This window comes from Oncorhynchus mykiss, chromosome 27 (genome assembly GCF_013265735.2).
Source record: "Oncorhynchus mykiss isolate Arlee chromosome 27, USDA_OmykA_1.1, whole genome shotgun sequence".
Lineage (NCBI taxonomy): Eukaryota > Metazoa > Chordata > Actinopteri > Salmoniformes > Salmonidae > Oncorhynchus > Oncorhynchus mykiss.
In genome coordinates, this window is record NC_048591.1 from 12,497,861 (window position 1) to 12,515,119 (window position 17,259).

The following is a 17,259-nucleotide window of genomic DNA, read 5'->3' on the forward strand; positions in this document are numbered from 1 at the left end:
GAAGAGTGAGGGAGAGAATGAGAGGGGGAATGAGAGGGGGAATGTGTGTGTGAGAATCTCATCTCCTAGTGGAATAATCTGTCATTTATCAAACTGATGGAAAAGGGAGAAAGAGAGAGAATGAATGGGGGGTAAAAGAATGAAATGAAAGAGAAGAACGAGACTTTGGATTTCAGCGATCTTCCACTCTCGGTTTCTGCATTTTGAAACGTATATGTCTTAAACTTGATTTCTGACCTGCAAAACATTTTGGGACTATGTCAACAATGGACCAATGAAACAAATGCCAAAAGATAGTTTTTGGATGGAGTTTTCCTTTAAATGTGCCTTGTGGAGTGGACCAGGCTTACAGACTCTAGTCTAGACATATTTTAGGAAGAATATTACATGAATAATGTATGGACCAGTTTCATTATAACCATTCATATTAATATCATTATTATATATGGTGTAATATAAAAGAAGGGGTGCATCTGCAACCACAAGATAGAAACACGCACTCACACACACACACACTAGGCTTCTATTTGCATTTCACAAGAGAATTTAGTTTTGTGGATGTATGTATTGATGTGTGTTTGTGTGTGTGTGCGCGCGTGTGTGTGTGTGTGTGTGTGTGTGTGTGTGTGTGTGTGTGTGTGTGTGTGTGTGTGTGTGTGTGTGTAGCAGTAGGAGAAGAGAGGAGGGTATTAAACCTCTCAAATGCAGTCATTCTCTTCTTTTTCACCCTGCAGAGCCCTAAAACTGCAGCGCACACACACACACACACACACACACACACACACACACACACACACACACACACACACACACACACACACACAAACACACACACAAACACACACACAAAGACACACACACACACAGAGGCATCAGCACCAGGACAGGCCAAGACAGGCCAATTTAAAACAGAGCTCAGCCAATTAAGTCTAGGAGGTAAATGGGTATTTTTCTACAAGGACATTGATGTGGACTACAGCTGTGTTTCTGTCTGCATCCCAAATGACACCCTATTCCCTACAAAGTGCCATTTGGGATGCAACCTCTCTCAGTGTAAATTACCAGCTCGGACATGGAATGTGCTAGGGGAGAGAGGGGGACAAAAAAAGATCCCCACTCCCGCCACCCTTCCTCTCAGTGTCCCTGCTCAGCCAATTAACACCGTCCAACTCAGGGCCAGGCTAATCAAACAGCATTACAGAAAGCCATGCAGGCAGACAAACATAAACGCTACTAGATTGTACATCAGCGTGTACATCACACGCTGTGTGCCGCAAATGACATGTGCAAGTTGCTGTGTAGTAACATTCTGTAGGATACTGCGTCTAGCTTGGGTTGCTCTGACGTGACATGCGAGTGGAGGGTACATGGCATAGTGTAGCAGCCAGCCTCAGGGTAGAACCCGCTGTAACACATGACATGGTGTAGCAGCCAGCCTCAGGGTAGAGCCCGCTGTAACACATGACATGGTGTAGCAGCCAGCCTCAGGGTAGAGCCCGCTGTAACACATGACATAGTGTAGCAGCCAGCCTCAGGGTAGAGCCCGCTGTAACACATGACATAGTGTAGCAGCCAGCCTCAGGGTAGAGCCCGCTGTAACACATGACATAGTGTAGCAGCCAGCCTCAGGGTAGAGCCCGCTGTAACACATGACATAGTGCAGCAGCCAGCCTCAGGGTAGAGCGTAGAGCCCGCTGTAACACATGACATAGTGTAGCAGCCAGCCTCAGGGTAGAGCGTAGAGCCCGCTGTAACACATGACATAGTGCACCAGCCAGCCTCAGGGTAGAGCGTAGAGCCCGCTGTAACACATGACATAGTGTAGCAGCCAGCCTCAGGGTAGAGCGTAGAGCCCGCTGTAACACAAGACATAGTGCAGCAGCCAGCCTCAGGGTAGAGCCCGCTGTAACACATGACATAGTGCAGCAGCCAGCCTCAGGGTAGAGCGTAGAGCCCGCTGTAACACATGACATAGTGCAGCAGCCAGCCTCAGGGTAGAGCGTAGAACCCGCTGTAACACATGACATAGTGCAGCAGCCAGCCTCAGGGTAGAGCCCGCTGTAACACATGACATAGTGCAGCAGCCAGCCTCAGGGTAGAACCCGCTGTAACACATGACATAGTGTAGCAGCCAGCCTCAGGGTAGAGCCCGCTGTAACACATGACATAGTGCAGCAGCCAGCCTCAGGGTAGAGCCCGCTGTAACACATGACATAGTGTAGCAGCCAGCCTCAGGGTAGAGCGTAGAGCCCGCTGTAACACATGACATAGTGCAGCAGCCAGCCTCAGGGTAGAGCGTAGAGCCCGCTGTAACACATGGACTCACGCTTGTGGTTGTTCTTGCGCTGGAAGGGCAAGGTGTGTCGCTCAGAGTCCTCCTCTCCCTCCTCGTCCGCTAGGTGTGTGTGAGTGTAGTGGTAGCTCAGGCCCGGGCGGTTTTTATAGCGCTTCCCACAGACTGGAACACACACACACACACACACACACACACACACACACACACACACACACACACACACACACACACACACACACACACACACACACACACACACAAAGTCAAGAGACAGAACTAAATGTAGCCCAATTATCATAACATATCTATACATCTATCTATACATTGTGCTCCACTGAAAATAGATACACTCACAATGAATGAATGCTGTATCCATCGCGAGCTAATGCGATGTCACCGTTTCAGTTGGAATATTGCTCTATAGTGTTCCGTTAGTGCTTGTTGCTCTAGCAGACTCATTCCCACTAGAGGAGTTGTCCCCATAACATTGGCAGTGAGAGAATTGCTTTCTTTGTGCAGAGTGGAGACAGCAGCCATATGCTTGCCAGCGTAGTTTAGCTTACAGTAAGAATGTTGTCTATGGCTCTTAGACATGGTGTGTGTGTGTGTGTGTGTGTGTGTGTGTGTGTGTGTGTGTGTGTGTGTGTGTGTGTGCACGTGTGTGATACTCACTGTCACAGACGTACGGCTTGTCCCTGTCCTCAATGGTGCTGGGTTCTTGTCTCTTCCTCATACCCCCTACACCACAGGCCTGCAGCGAGAACACAGACGGGTGAACGGAGTTCACACTCTATACACACACACACACACACACACACACACACACACACACACACACACACACACACACACACACTCACACTCCTACACACCATAATCATCTGCTACTTTAACAGGTGCCCCCCTCTCTCTAATCACCCTTTCCTCAGACAGGCGGGGTTGATGACACCTAACAGGGAACTTCAAGCTCCAATGAACAACATGACTGTTTGGATGACAGATACAGCGTTACAGCCTGCGGCGAGGCTTCACACAAGATGGAGAGAGAGAAGCCTTTCTCGTCTAATAAGAGTTATTTAAAATGCATCCATGTATACAATCTGATAACTCACTGCTTATCCAAGTACTGTGTACTGCATCTAATGCCCACATGTTTGTACTGTATCTAATGCCCGCACAATTCATACATTACTAACACACTTACAAAAATGACTTGTTTCCACCCTCCATCCCAAAATGTATGAATTGAGTATAGTGAACTGAGATATGAGTTGGTATCTATTTTATCTTTAAAGCTGAGAGGGAAAAGAATGTCTCCTTAGTACTCAGAGCACGGCTGCTACTGTACCGCTGACAGGCTGAGAGAAGAGGAGCGGGCAGGAGAGAGGAGAGGGGAGCCGAAAGGAGAGGAGAGCCAGAGCAGAGGAGAGGAGAGACAGCCAGAGCAGAGGAGAGGAGAGCCAGCCAGAGCAGAGGAGAGGAGAGCCAGCCAGCCAGAGCATAGGAGAGGAGAGCCAGCCAGCCAGAGCAGAGGAGAGGAGAGGAGAGCCACCCAGCCAGAACAGAGGAGAGGAGAGGAGAGGAGAGCCAGCCAGAGCAGAGGAGAGGAGAGCCAGTCAGAGGAGAGGAGAGAAGAGCAGAGGAGAGGAGAGCCAGCCAGAGCAGAGGAGAGGAGAGCCAGCCAGAGCAGAGGAGAGGAGAGCTAGCCAGAGCAGAGGAGAGGAGAGCCAGCCAGCCAGAGCAGAGGAGAGGGGAGGAGAGCCAGCCAGCCAGAGCAGAGGAGAGGAGAGCCAGCCAGAGCAGAGGAGAGGAGAGCTAGCCAGAGGAGAGGAGAGCCAGAGCAGAGGAGAGGAGAGCCAGCCAGCGCAGAGGAGAGCCAGCCAGAGCAGAGGAGAGCCAGCCAGCCAGCAGAGGAGAGGAGAGCAAGCCAGAGCAGAGGAGAGGCTAGAATGGACTAAGAAGCTGCCGATGCTTCCCCTCGCCCTCTCAGTACAGCAGGAGGAGAGAGAGAGGGCTTCCACAAGGAATTGATAGCACTACTTGAGAGGCTGGAGTTTGCATAACTTGCAGTGGGTCCTATGTACTAGACAAGAGAGTCAGCTAGCTCTCAGAAATGTTAAGGGAACTGGATAGAGGGAGGGAGCCTGTGACTGTCCCATTCAGGGAGATGGATAATTTCACTGGCTGTTTTAGCTCCATTTGATTTGATTTGATTGGATTAATCTCTCTTTTAGTCATCGTTTGGACTAATCTTCCACGAGTCCTGAAACATTCAAATACACATTTATAATACGATGACATTTTCACATACAGTTGAAGTTGGAAGTTTACGTACACCTTAGCCAAATGTATTTAAACTCAGTTTTTCACAATTCCTGACATTTAATCCTAAAAATTCCCTGTCTTACATCAGTTAGGATCACCACTTAATTTTAAGAATGTGAAATGTCAGAATAATAGTAGAGAAAATGATTTATTTCAGCTTTTATTTCTTTCATCATATTCCTAGTGGGTCAGAAGTTTACATGCACTCAATTAGTATTTAGTAGCATGACCTTTAAATTGTTTAACTTGGGTCAAACGTTTCAGGTAGCCTTCCACAAGCTTCCCACGATAAATTGGATGAATGTTGGCCCATTCCTCCTGACAGAGCTGGTGTAACTGAGTCAGGTATGTAGGCCTCCTTGCTCAGACACGCTTTTTCAGTTCTGCCCACAAATGTTCTATAGGATTGAGGTCAGGGCTTTGTGATGGCCACTCCAATACCTTGACTTTGTTGTCCTTAAGCCATTTTGCCACAACTTTGGAAGTATGCTTGGGGGTCATTGTCAATTTGGAAGAACCATTTGCGACCAAGCTTTAACTTCCTGACTGATGTCTTGACATGTTGCTTCAATATATCCACATAATTTTCCTACCTCATGAAGCTATCTATTTTGTGAAGTGCACCAGTCCCTCCTGCAGCAAAGCACCCCCACAACATGATGCTGCCACCCCCGTGCTTCACGGTTGGGATGGTGTTCTTCGGCTTGCAAGCCTCCCCCTTTTTCCTCCAAACATAACGATGGTCATTATGGCCAAACAGTTCTATTTTTGTTTCATCAGACCAGAGGACATTTCTCCAAAAAGTAAGATCTTTGTCCCCATGTGAAGTTGCAAACCGTAGTCTGTCTTTTTTATGGCGGTTTTGGAGCAGTGGCTTCTTCCTTGCTGAGCGGCCTTTCAGGTTATGTCGATATAGAACTCGTTTTACTGTGGATATAGATACTTTTGTACCTGTTTCCTCCAGCATCTTCACAAGGTCCTTTGCTGTTGTTCTGGGATTGATTTGCACTTTTTGCACCAAAGTACGTTCATCTCTAGGAGACAGAACGCGTCTCCTTCCTGAGCGGTATGACGGCTGCGTGGTCCCATGGTGTTTATACTTGCATACTATTGTTTGTACAGATGAACGTGGTACCGTCAGGCATTTGGAAATTGCTCCCAAGGATGAACCAGACTTATGGAGGTCTTGGCTGATTTCTTTTGATTTTCTTATTATGTCAAGCAAAGAGGCACTGAGTTTGAAGGTAGATCTTGAAATACATCCACAGGTCCACCTCCAATTGACTCAAATGATGACAATTAGACTATCAGAAGCTTCTAAAGCCATGGCATCATTTTCTGGAATTTTCCAAGCTGTTTAAAGGCACAGTTAACTTAGTGTATGTAAACTTCTGACCCACTGGAATTGTGATACAGTGAATTATAAGTGAAATCATCTGTCTGTAAACAATTGTTGGAAAAATTACGTGTCATGCACAAAGTAGATGTCCTAACCGACTTGCCAGAACTATAGTTTGTTAACAAGAAATGTGTGGAGTTGTTGAAAGACAATGTTTTAATGAATCCAACCTAAGTGTATGTAAACGTCCGACTTCAACTGTAGGTGGTGGACTATCTATTTATAGTATTTACTGAATGTCTGTCTCTTACCAACTGAATACTGTTGTGAATGGAGTTTGGCCATTTTAAATGGTGCATATTATGAAATAAAATAAGCATGTTTATTTCAATTATCTTGTTGATTGATGACCAACCAACAGCATTGAGCATGACTACAACAGAATAACCATATCTCCACCTTAAAACAATCCTTCAATTGTATTTCTACAAGTTACGTATCTTGATAGATAACACTTTGTTAACGGGAAGTTGAAACAGAAAAGAGAGGATGTGTGAAATTAAAGTAACATTTCAAACACAGTAACATTTCAAATAGACCGGATGAGTGAAATTATAACCTGAGTGAAATGTGAGAAGGAAGTTGAGTTGGACCAGTTTTGGTATCCACAAGGATACGCCCTGTACATTCAATGAAACTGCAAGCTGAAGTATCAGATCTGAACTCGTAGCACTTGTGTATTTGCGAGAGGACAATGTTGCCCTTTGCAGTGCCATCAATACAGGGACAGTAGGTGTCTGTATGTTCCTGTGCGTCTCCCTCGTCTTACCCGTCCTTCGCGGTTCTTGCGGTTCTTGCGTTTGGGGACGTCCTCTTCCATCTCCTCCGCTTCCAGTTCATGGGGGAAATCACCGACCAGCAGCTTCTGGAGCAGCAAAGACACCAGAACATCAGAGGAGATATCAGCAAGGAGGGGCTCCAGGAAGTGCTGAAGCTCCAGAATAAACCTAGCACCCCATTAGCACCCACGATAAAGAATGCCCAGCTACCCCAGTGAGATCCTGCTGCTGCAACTGGATAACTGTACAATACAACAGGGACTAGGTCACACATGGGATACAGACAAATAGAGAGATACAGAGAGAGAGAGAGAGAGAGAGAGACATGCAGGATTCTGCAAAAACATCCTCCCTGTACAACTTAAATCACAAAATAAAGCATGCGGATGTCACACCCTGACCATAGTTTACTTTGTATGTTTCTATGTTTTGGTTGGTCAGGGTGTGATCTGAGTGGGCATTCTATGTTACATGTCTAGTTTGTCCAGTTCTATGTTCGGCCTGATATGGTTCTCAATCAGAGGCAGGTGTTCGTCATTGTCTCTGATTGGGAACCATATTTAGGTAGCCTGGGTTTCACTGTGTGTTTGTGGGTGATTGTTCCTGTCTATGTGTTTTCACCAGATAGGCTGTTTAGGTTTTCGTTACGTTCATTACGTCCTTTATTTTGTAGTGTTTGTATTGATTCGTGTTTTACGTTTGTTTATTAAAACATGGATCGCAATCGACACGCTGCATTTTGGTCCGACTCTCCTTCTCATACAGAAAACCGTTACAGCGGAGCACAATCAGGCCGATTCCCGCTAATTATCCAAATCCAGAAAAGAGACGAAATTCTACAGCCACCTAAAAGGGAGACATTCCAAAACCTTCCCTAACAAAGCCATCACCTACAGAGAGATTAACCTGGAGAAGAGTCCCCTTAAGCAAGCTGGTCCTGGGGCTCTGTTCACAAACACAAACACACCCCACTGAGCCCCAGGACAGCAACAGCAACACAATTAGACCCAACCAAATCAACAAACACAAATTGGAAAGAATTAACAAAAAAACAGAGCAAACTAGAATGCTATTTGGCACTAAACAGAGAGTACACATTGGCAGAATACCTGACCACTGTGACTGACCCAAAATGAAGGAAAGCTTTGACTATGTACAGACTCAGTGAGCATAGCCTTGCCATTAAGAAAGGCCACCGTAGGCAGACCTGGCTCTCAAGAGAAGACAGGCTATGTGCACACTGCCCACAAAATGAAGTGGAAACTGAGCTGCACTTCCTAACTTCCTGCCCAATGTATGACCATATTAGAGACACATATTTCCCTCAGATTACACAGATCCACAAAGAATCGAATTTCGATAAACTCCCATATCTACTGGGTGAAATACCAGAGTGTGCCATCACAGCAGCAAGATTTGTGACCTGTTGCCACAAGAAAAGGGCAACCAGTGAAGAACAAACACCATTGTAAATACAACCCATATTTATGTAAATTGATTTTCCCTTTTGTACTTTAACCCTTTGCACATCGTTACAACACTGTACATATACATAATATGACATTTGTAATGTCTCTATTCCTTTGAAACGTTTGTGAGTGTAATGTTTACTGTTCATTTTAGATTGTTTAGTTAAATGTTGTTTATTATTTATTTTGCTTGCTTTGGCAATGTTAACATATGTTTCCCATGCCAATAAAACCCTTTGGATTGAATTGACAGAGACAAAGAGACAGACAGAGAGAGATGAAATAAGCCCAAAAGACAATCATTCCATTAGACCAGTAAGGGTGGCCTTCCCTTATTTTAACACAAACATACCCCCTGTTACAACTGCTAGTGACCAGGAGAACGCTGTGCTGTTATTCATTCACTCCTAAAACGTAGGAGTGAAAGAAACACTTCCTCTCATCGGCAAAACAAGTAGCAACATATTCCGCAAATAAAAAGTACAACACATGGGTCTGTGAAAGAGAGGTGACAAAAACACAAGTGTCACAAGAGGCAAAATAACAAACTCTTAAAAGGAGCATATGGAGAGAAGCTGTAATGGAGGAGGAAACCAAAGCCCTCCTCTGTTAGCTTCCTGCTGGATACGGCAACTAGGCGAGGCCCAGGTTCAGAGGCCTACCCACAGTGGAGCCCTGGGCCTGCTGCGTGGGCCATTTATTGAAGTGCTAATTGGCTAATTGTCGACCTTAGGGAAGGAAGACTGTCACGTCTGGAGCAGGTGGGGTAGGGACTGGAGACAGAGCTCACAGAGAGGAGATGACAGCTCATCCGGAAGAGGAAGCAGGCAGGCACACACACACACACACACACACACACACACAGAGAAACACACATTCAATACATACACACACACAAAGACATTCACACATACAGTACACACACCAACAGACACTGATGCTCGCTCAAATACACACACACACACATACATACACACACACATCAATGCTCTCTCTCTCCCTCCCTCCAAAACACACACTTTCTCTGGGGAGGAGGAGAGGAACTGTGCCAGTGGGGGTGTGTCATAGCTGCAGGGGATGTGTCACTGCCAACCAGAGTCGCTGATACTACACACAGGGCCGTGAGAGGGAGGCAGAGAGAGAGAGAGAGAAAGGCATCGAGAGAGAGAACCAGAGAGGGAGAGAGAGCTAGAGAGAGAGAACCAGAGAGAGTGAGAGAGACAGAGGGAGAGAGAAAGGCATCGAGAGAGTGGGAGAAAGGCATCGAGAGAGTGGGAGAGAGAGAACCAGAGAGGGAGTTTGAGTTTTTATAAAACCTTTATTTTTTACTCAAATGTTAACATAAAATAATGACACACTGCCTTTTCAGAAATAAAACAACAAATGTAATTCCTAAACAAAAATAAATACATAACATATACATTCAACTTATTTCAGCAGCAAAAAATAATTTCCCCTCCTCTACAAAACAAAGTGCTCCTTCGTAGGCCCACTTCTCCTCAAATAATAGGAGATCTTTTACAGCTGAAAAGAACTCCAAATCTACTTTTATTCTTGCTTTCACTAAACCTTTAAAAACACATCTTACATCCTGCCCATATCCCGTTTCTATCTTATGTTTCCTACTCAGAAAAATTGACATCTTAGCTTGTCCCAAAACAAAATTTAACATTTGACATTTTCTTTTCTGTTGTTTACTATAATGAAACCCCAAAATAAAAACAGTGTTATTGAAAAACTCCCCTACAGCTTTAAACAAAGATTCCAGCATTTCGAATAGAGGTTTTATCCTCTCACACTCCATAAAACAGTGAAAAATGGTTTCTCTTATATTACAAAAAGGACATCCATCTCTAACATCTGAGTTAATAACAGATACAAAAGCATTAACTGCAATGATGCCATGTAAAACCCTCCATTGCATATCACCAGTACCCTTTTGTAACGGTGGTTTGTACAGTGCTCTCCATGCTGGCTTTACCTTGTCATCAATGCCCAATTTTACCCTCCATGGAGTATCTTTTCTATTTTTCAATTTATCTTTATTCAACACCTTGACACACCCTCTATACAATTCCTTCCCATTCACCTCATCCAAACCCACCTCCTCCAACCCTCTCAAATCCAGCAATAACGCCTTTCTTTCTGACTCTGGGATATTTGGTGTAATCCCTAGTTTTGGAAATGAGACGTCTTCATCTTGCACAATCTTCTTGTGGCTACTAAGCATACCCCATTCTTCCGCTGACAGAGCCTTCCTACAGCTCCCCAGCATTTGTCCGACAATCCTTTCCGACCTCATCCCCAAATGTTCTGCCATCCGTCTTCTATCCATTAAGGCGGGCCCAGCCATGGCCATTAACTGTCTTAAGGTGATGATTTTCTCCTTCACCAGAATCTTGGAGAAATGTGGAACAGCTGCAGTTGTACAGTCCAGTCTTGCCCCATACACCAGAGGTTCCTCCAACAGCCAATGCACTGACTCCGCTGAAGTTCTTCTGGACACCTTCATTACGCTCCACACTCTGAGAAGGCCTCTGTAAAACGGAGGTACTCCCTCCCTAGAAATCTGGCTACTATCAACCAGAAATAAAGCCTTCTTTAAACCTAATCCTCCAACCCGCTGTAATATAAGACCTGCCACCCCTCTCCACACCACATTTTCCGGTCCATAAAGCAACCTTTGAATAAACTGAAACCGGAAAGCAGCAGCCCTACTAGCAAGATGTACAAGACCTTGTCCCCCCTCCTCTTTTGACAAATACAAAACACTTTGTGGAACCCAGTGATATTTATCCCAAAAGAAATCCACAATAATTGCCTGTATCTTAGCCAGAAGGCCAGATGGTGGTTCTAAAACTGACAACCGATGCCACAGTGCAGATGCAATCACATTGTTAACTATAATAGTACGCCCCCTATATGACATACGAGATAGTAACCAACGCCATCTCCTCATCCTCCCTTCCACCATTTCAACCACCCCACTCCAATTTTTTTCCATAGTCCCCTCATCTCCTAGGTACACTCCAAGATACTTAAAACCTCCCTTACACCATTCTAGCCCCCCTGGCAAAGCCATGATCCCCCCAGACCATTCTCCAATCTGTAAAGCACAACTCTTTTCCCAATTTACCTTTGCAGAGGATATTCCCCTAAAACGATCAACCATTAGACTCAAACTATCCACCTCCGCTTGATTTTTCACTAGCACAACTACATCATCAGCATAGGCTGAAAGACGAATAGGAGGAATATCCTCTGAAAGGCACACCCCTGCAATACGACTTCTAATGCTATTTAGTAGTGGCTCTATAGCAATAGCATATAACATCCCTGACATAGAACATCCCTGCCTAATACCTCTACACACTTTAAAAGGAGCACTCAAACCACCGTTAACTTTCAATACACTTTCAATGTCACCATATATCACCTTTATCATGGCAATAAAACCAGAGCTGAACCCAAACGCTTCAAACGTGTGCCATAAATATTGATGTTCAACTCGGTCAAATGCCTTTTCCTGATCAATTGAAATTAGACCAGCATCCAACCCAATAGCCCTAGAGACGTCCAAAAAATCACGAATCAGAGAAATGTTATCCCCTATCTGCCTGCCAGGAACACAGTAGGACTGATCCGTATGTATGATTTGCCCCATCACCTCCCTCAGCCTGTTGGACAAAGCCTTTGACAATATTTTATAATCAGTACACAATAAAGCCACCGGCCTCCAGTTCTTCACCTCCCTCGGGTCACCCTTTTTAGGCAGTAGGGTGAGGACAGCCCTTCTGCAGCTTATTGGTAGTAACCCTCCGGTTAAACTATCATTAGCTACTTCTAACCAATCCTCTCCCAACATAGCCCAAAAAGACTTAAAAAAGTCAACGGGAAGCCCATCAATGCCTGGTGCCCTTCCATTTTCCATTCCTTTTAATGCAGTGTATAAATCCTGCAAAGACAATGGTTGCTCAAGCTCAACCTGAGCTTCTGCAGGCACCTTTGGGAGCCCATCAAAGAACTGCTGTGTCACTGTTTTGTCCTCTTTGTACTCACACTTGTAGAGCTCAGCATAGAACTCTACTGCCCTCTTTCTAATTTCACTAGGGCTAGTGAGCTCTTGTCCAACAGCTGATTTGAGACAATGAATAATTTTTCTTTGTCCATTCTTTTTCTCTAAACCAAAGAAAAATTTGGATGAGGCATCCATTTCAGATATGCCCTGAAATTTACTTCTCACCAATGCCCCCTGTGCTCTGATACCCAGCAGATCTGCCAATGCAGCTTTTCTCCTCTTGAGGGCCTGAGTATGGCCTCGATCTCCTGTGGTCTCAACCAACGTCATGAGTTCCACTATTTCAATCTCTAGGGCTTTCATTGATCTGGTGATATCCTTGGTGACATTCCTCGTGTATTGATTACAAAATTGTTGAATCTGGATTTTCCCTATATCCCACCATTGTTGAAGGGATACAAAACTGGCCTTTTGAGACCTCCACCTCTCCCAAAAAAAACTGAAACAATTCCTGAAGTGAGCATCACTCAATAAAGTTATATTAAAATGCCAGTATGCGCTTTTAGGTTTTACATCGTTAATGAACACCACCTCTGTTATTAAACAATGATCAGAAAATCCCACTGGAGTTATCACACTTGATTTACAGACCTGAGATTGATGCTCAAAAACATAAAACCTATCTAACCTGGCCATAGAGATGATGTTCTCTCTCACATGCGCCCAGGTGTACTGCCTTGTTCCTCCATGTTGACTCCTCCAAATATCACACAGTTCATTTGTTACAATAAGGCGTTTTAAAAACGTCCTTGAGGCTATATGAGGTTCTTGGTGATTTCTATCTAAATCACTAACTGTGCAGTTAAAATCCCCAGCAATAAACAAATAATCTTCTTTGTTACATTTCTCAATGGTATTTGATAATGTCTCTAAAAAACATACCCTCTCAACTGTCACCACTGGGGCATATACATTTATCAGACACATATTGATGTTTTCATACCTTGCTCTAACTTTTAATAACCTCCCCTCAACTACCTCTTCAACCTCATATGACAAAGGCAAAAACCCTTTTGAGAACAAGATAACCACACCCCCACTTTTTTAGTTTTTATGACTACACACCACTGTCCCCCCCCACTCCTGTTGCCACATAACTTCATTTTCCAAATTACTATGCGTTTCTTGTAGAAAAATTATGTCACTTCCCTTTCCCCTCATTAACTCATACACCATGGCTCTTTTTTTAACATCTCTTGCCCCATTTACGTTTAAAGAAGAGATCTTAAAACTGCTCATGGATAAGAAAAAAATACAGAGGAAGATACAGCCACCACATCTCTTTACAGAGTTAAAACTGCAACTGAACTCTTTCATTTTCTTTAGAATTTGCATCACTTATTACTCTCGTGACCACTTTCTTGAGTCTAGCAATTTCAGGGCTTTTCAAACCTCCCCCTGTAATTTTTGACATCAGAAACTTTGCTGATTCAATAAACAATTCACGTTCAGGGAAAAAATCAGTTACATTGTAATCCTGCATATATTTCTTCCCTTTTGTCAACTTCAGAAATTGACGTATCTTCTCAATCCCATACCTCCCTTCCACCCCATCTATCTCACTATATTGTTGTGACGCGTCAGATGACTCACTCTCGCTATCCTCCCCAGAAGAAAACCCCATCTCTACAACCTGTTCATCTTCACCTGATTTATCCATCTCTACCTTTCTCTTAGAATTAGACCCTTCACCACCCCTTAAATTCTTCCTTTTACTCCTCGGTATTTTGAAAACATCCGCTTCCTTTTCCGTTATTTCAATCTCCTCTTGACCTCCAATTTCATTTTCCAGCACCACCTCAGCGACAGCAGTCGCAATCTCACCTAGTGTTTCCCCTCCCTCTTTGTTCTGATCTACCACAATTGCCCCCGTATCCACAATGCCTTCCTCTCCTACTTTTCCAACCACATCTGCCCACCTTCTCTCTTCCCCTACACCTGTAGTATTTTCATCCCTTCGCTGTGGTACGTTAGTTGCACCCGCACTAAAGCTACTACCAGGCTCAGCGCGTTCATTCTCGGGACAATTACACACCAAATGCCCCTCTCTTCCACATCCAAAACATTTCATTGATTCAGTAGATGCATAGAAGACATAATCAAATCCATCAATCTTAAAACTAAACGCTAAATTCAGTTCATCTCCTTCCTTTTTTAAAATCATATGCACTTGTCTCCTATGAGACACGACATGTTTCAACAACGGAGATTTGCATCCAAAAAGAACCTTCTTTATTGTAGATACGATTTGACCATGACGAGATAACTCTCGCTCTAACACTTCATCTCTAACAAATGGTGGCACGTTAGAAAGCATAACTTTCTTCGCCGGATTCATAAGCGGAAATACCGGCGTCTGTGTCTCCCGCAACACCACACCCCTCTCAACTATCTTATTCACCTTTTCAATTGAATCTAAGAATATCACTACAGCGCTATTCATCCTTGAGGCTGATTTGATGCTATCATACCCAATGATAGCACCCACAGCCAAGCTACATTCTTCCACTGAACACCCAGCCGCAGCAGGAATTTTTACTCCATGCCTCCGACTAAGTTTTTCAAACTCTACATTTCCGAGAGTGGCCATTGCAACCAGCCCCACCCGCTGGTTGTGCCCTCGCGAAAAAACAACCTCAAAGATCCCACCACCCCTATACGTGCTTAGTGATAGTTAAACAATATACCCTTAAAACAACTAAACTAATCAATATATATATATGTACATACCAAAACCCAATAGAGTGAAAAGAAATTTCATTCGCGCTCACAAACACTCTGCTTGACGACTCACTCCCAGCATGCACTCCGACGAGAGAGAGAGACAGAGAGAGAGAGAGTGAACCAGAGGGGGAGAGAGAACTAGAGAGAGAACCAGAGAGAGCGAGAGAGACAGAGGGAGAGAGAGTGAACCAGAGGGGAGAGAGAAATAGAAAGAGAAACAGAGAGAGCAAGAGAGACAGAGGGAGAGAGAGTGAACCAGAGGGTGAGAGAGAACTAGAGAAGGAGAGAGAAGAGTAGAGAGTGAGGGAGAGAGAGAAGCAAAGAGAGAGAGAAAGAGAACCATAGTGGGAGAGAGAGAACCAGAGAGGGAGAGAGAGAACCAGAGAGGGAGAGAGAGAACCAGAGAGGGAGAGAGAGAACCAGAGAGGGAGAGAGAGTACCAGAGAGCTAGAAAGAGAACCAGAGAGCTAGAGAGAGAACCAGAGAGGGAGAGAGAGAACCAGAGAGGGAGAGAGAGAACCAGGGAGGGGGAGAGATAACCAGAGAGGGAGAGAACCAGAGAGGGAGAGAGAGAACCAGAGAGAGAGAGAGAGAACCAGAGAGCTAGAGTGAGAACCAGAGAGCTAGAGAGAGAACCAGAGAGCTAGAGACAACCAGAGAGGGAAATAGAGAACCAGAGAGAGAGAGAGAGAACCAGAGAGCTAGAGAGAGAAACAGAGAGCTAGAGAGATAAACAGAGAGCTAGAGAGAACCAGAGAGCTAGAGAGAGAACCAGAGAGGGAGAGAGAGAACCAGAGAGGGAGAGAGAGAACCAGAAAGGGAGAGAGAGAACCAGAGAGGGAGAGAGAGAGAACCAGAGAGAGAGAGAGAGAACCAGAGAGGGAGAGAGAGAATCAGAGAGCTAGAGAGAGTGAATCAGAGAGGGAGAGAGAGAACCAGAGAGGGAGAGAGAGAACCAGAGAGGGAGAGAGAGAACCAGAGAGGGAGAGAGAGAATCAGAGAGCTAGAGAGAGTGAATCAGAGAGGGAGAGAGAGAACCAGAGAGGGAGAGAGAGAACCAGAGAGGGAGAGAGAGAACCAGAGAGGGAGAGAGAGAACCAGAGAGGAAGAGAGAGAACCATAGTGGGCGATAGAGAACCATAGTGGGAGAGAGAACCACAGAGCTAGAGAGAGAGAACCAGAGAGGGAGAGAGAACCAGAGAGGGAGAGAGAGAACCAGAGAGCTAGAGAGAGAGAACCAGAGAGCTAGAGAGAGAGAACCAGAGAGGGAGAGAGAGAACCAGAGAGCTAGAGAGAACCAGAGAGCTAGAGAGAGAACCAGAGAGGGAGAGAGAGAACCAGAGAGGGAGAGAGAGAACCAGAGAGCTAGAGAGAGAACCAGAGAGGGAGAGAGAGAACCAGAGGGAGAGAGAGAACCAGAGAGGGAGAGAGAGAACCAGAGAGGGAGCGAGAGAACCAGAGAGCTAGAGAGAGAACCAGAGAGGGAGAGAGAGAACCAGAGAGGGAGAGAGAGAACCATAGTGGGCGAGAGAGAAGCATAGTGGGAGAGAGAGAACCAGAGAGCTAGAGAGAGAGAACCAGAGAGGGAGAGAGAGAACCAGACAGGGAGAGAGAGAACCAGAGAACTAGAGAGAGAGAGAACATGAGAGGAAGAGAGAGAAGCAGAGAGGGAGAGAGAGAACCAGAGAGGGAGATAGAGAACCAGAGAGGGAGAGAGAGAACCAGAGAGCTAGAGAGAGAACCAGAGAGAGAGAGAGAGAGAACCAGAGAGGGAGAGAGAGAACCAGAGAGGAAGAGAGAGAACAATAGTGGGCGATAGAGAACTATAGTGGGAGAGAGAACCACAGAGCTAGAGAGAGAGAACTAGAGAGTTAGAGAGAGAACCAGAGAGAGAGAGAGAGAGAGAACCAGAGAGGGAGAGAGAGAACCAGAGAGGGAGAGAGAGAACCAGAAAGGGAGAGAGAGAACCAGAGAGGGAGAGAGAGAACCAGAGAGGGAGAAAGAGAACCAGAGAGCTAGAGAGAGAATCAGAGAGGGAGAGAGAGAACCAGAGAGGGAGAGAGAGAACCAGAGAACCAGAGAGAGAACCAGAGAGGGAGAGAGAGAACCAGAAAGGGAAAGAGAGAACCAGAGAGCTAGAGAGAGAGAACCACAGAGGGAGAGAGAGAACCAGAGAGGGAGAGAGAGAA

At 45.2% G+C, this 17,259-nt stretch overlaps 1 protein-coding gene across 1 annotated transcript in view; it reads right to left on the minus strand.

The window, feature by feature from the left end:
* LOC110507074 (zinc finger protein neuro-d4-like) overlaps positions 1 to 17,259 on the minus strand; it is a 92,120-nt gene that overhangs the window by 14,082 nt on the left and 60,779 nt on the right. The window contains exons 6-8 of the mRNA XM_036965272.1: positions 6,790 to 6,885; positions 2,969 to 3,047; positions 2,327 to 2,458 (exon numbers count right to left, since the gene is read on the minus strand). Coding sequence (XP_036821167.1) covers positions 2,327 to 2,458; positions 2,969 to 3,047; positions 6,790 to 6,885 — 307 coding nt within the window. The remainder of the gene's footprint in view (positions 1 to 2,326; positions 2,459 to 2,968; positions 3,048 to 6,789; positions 6,886 to 17,259) is intronic.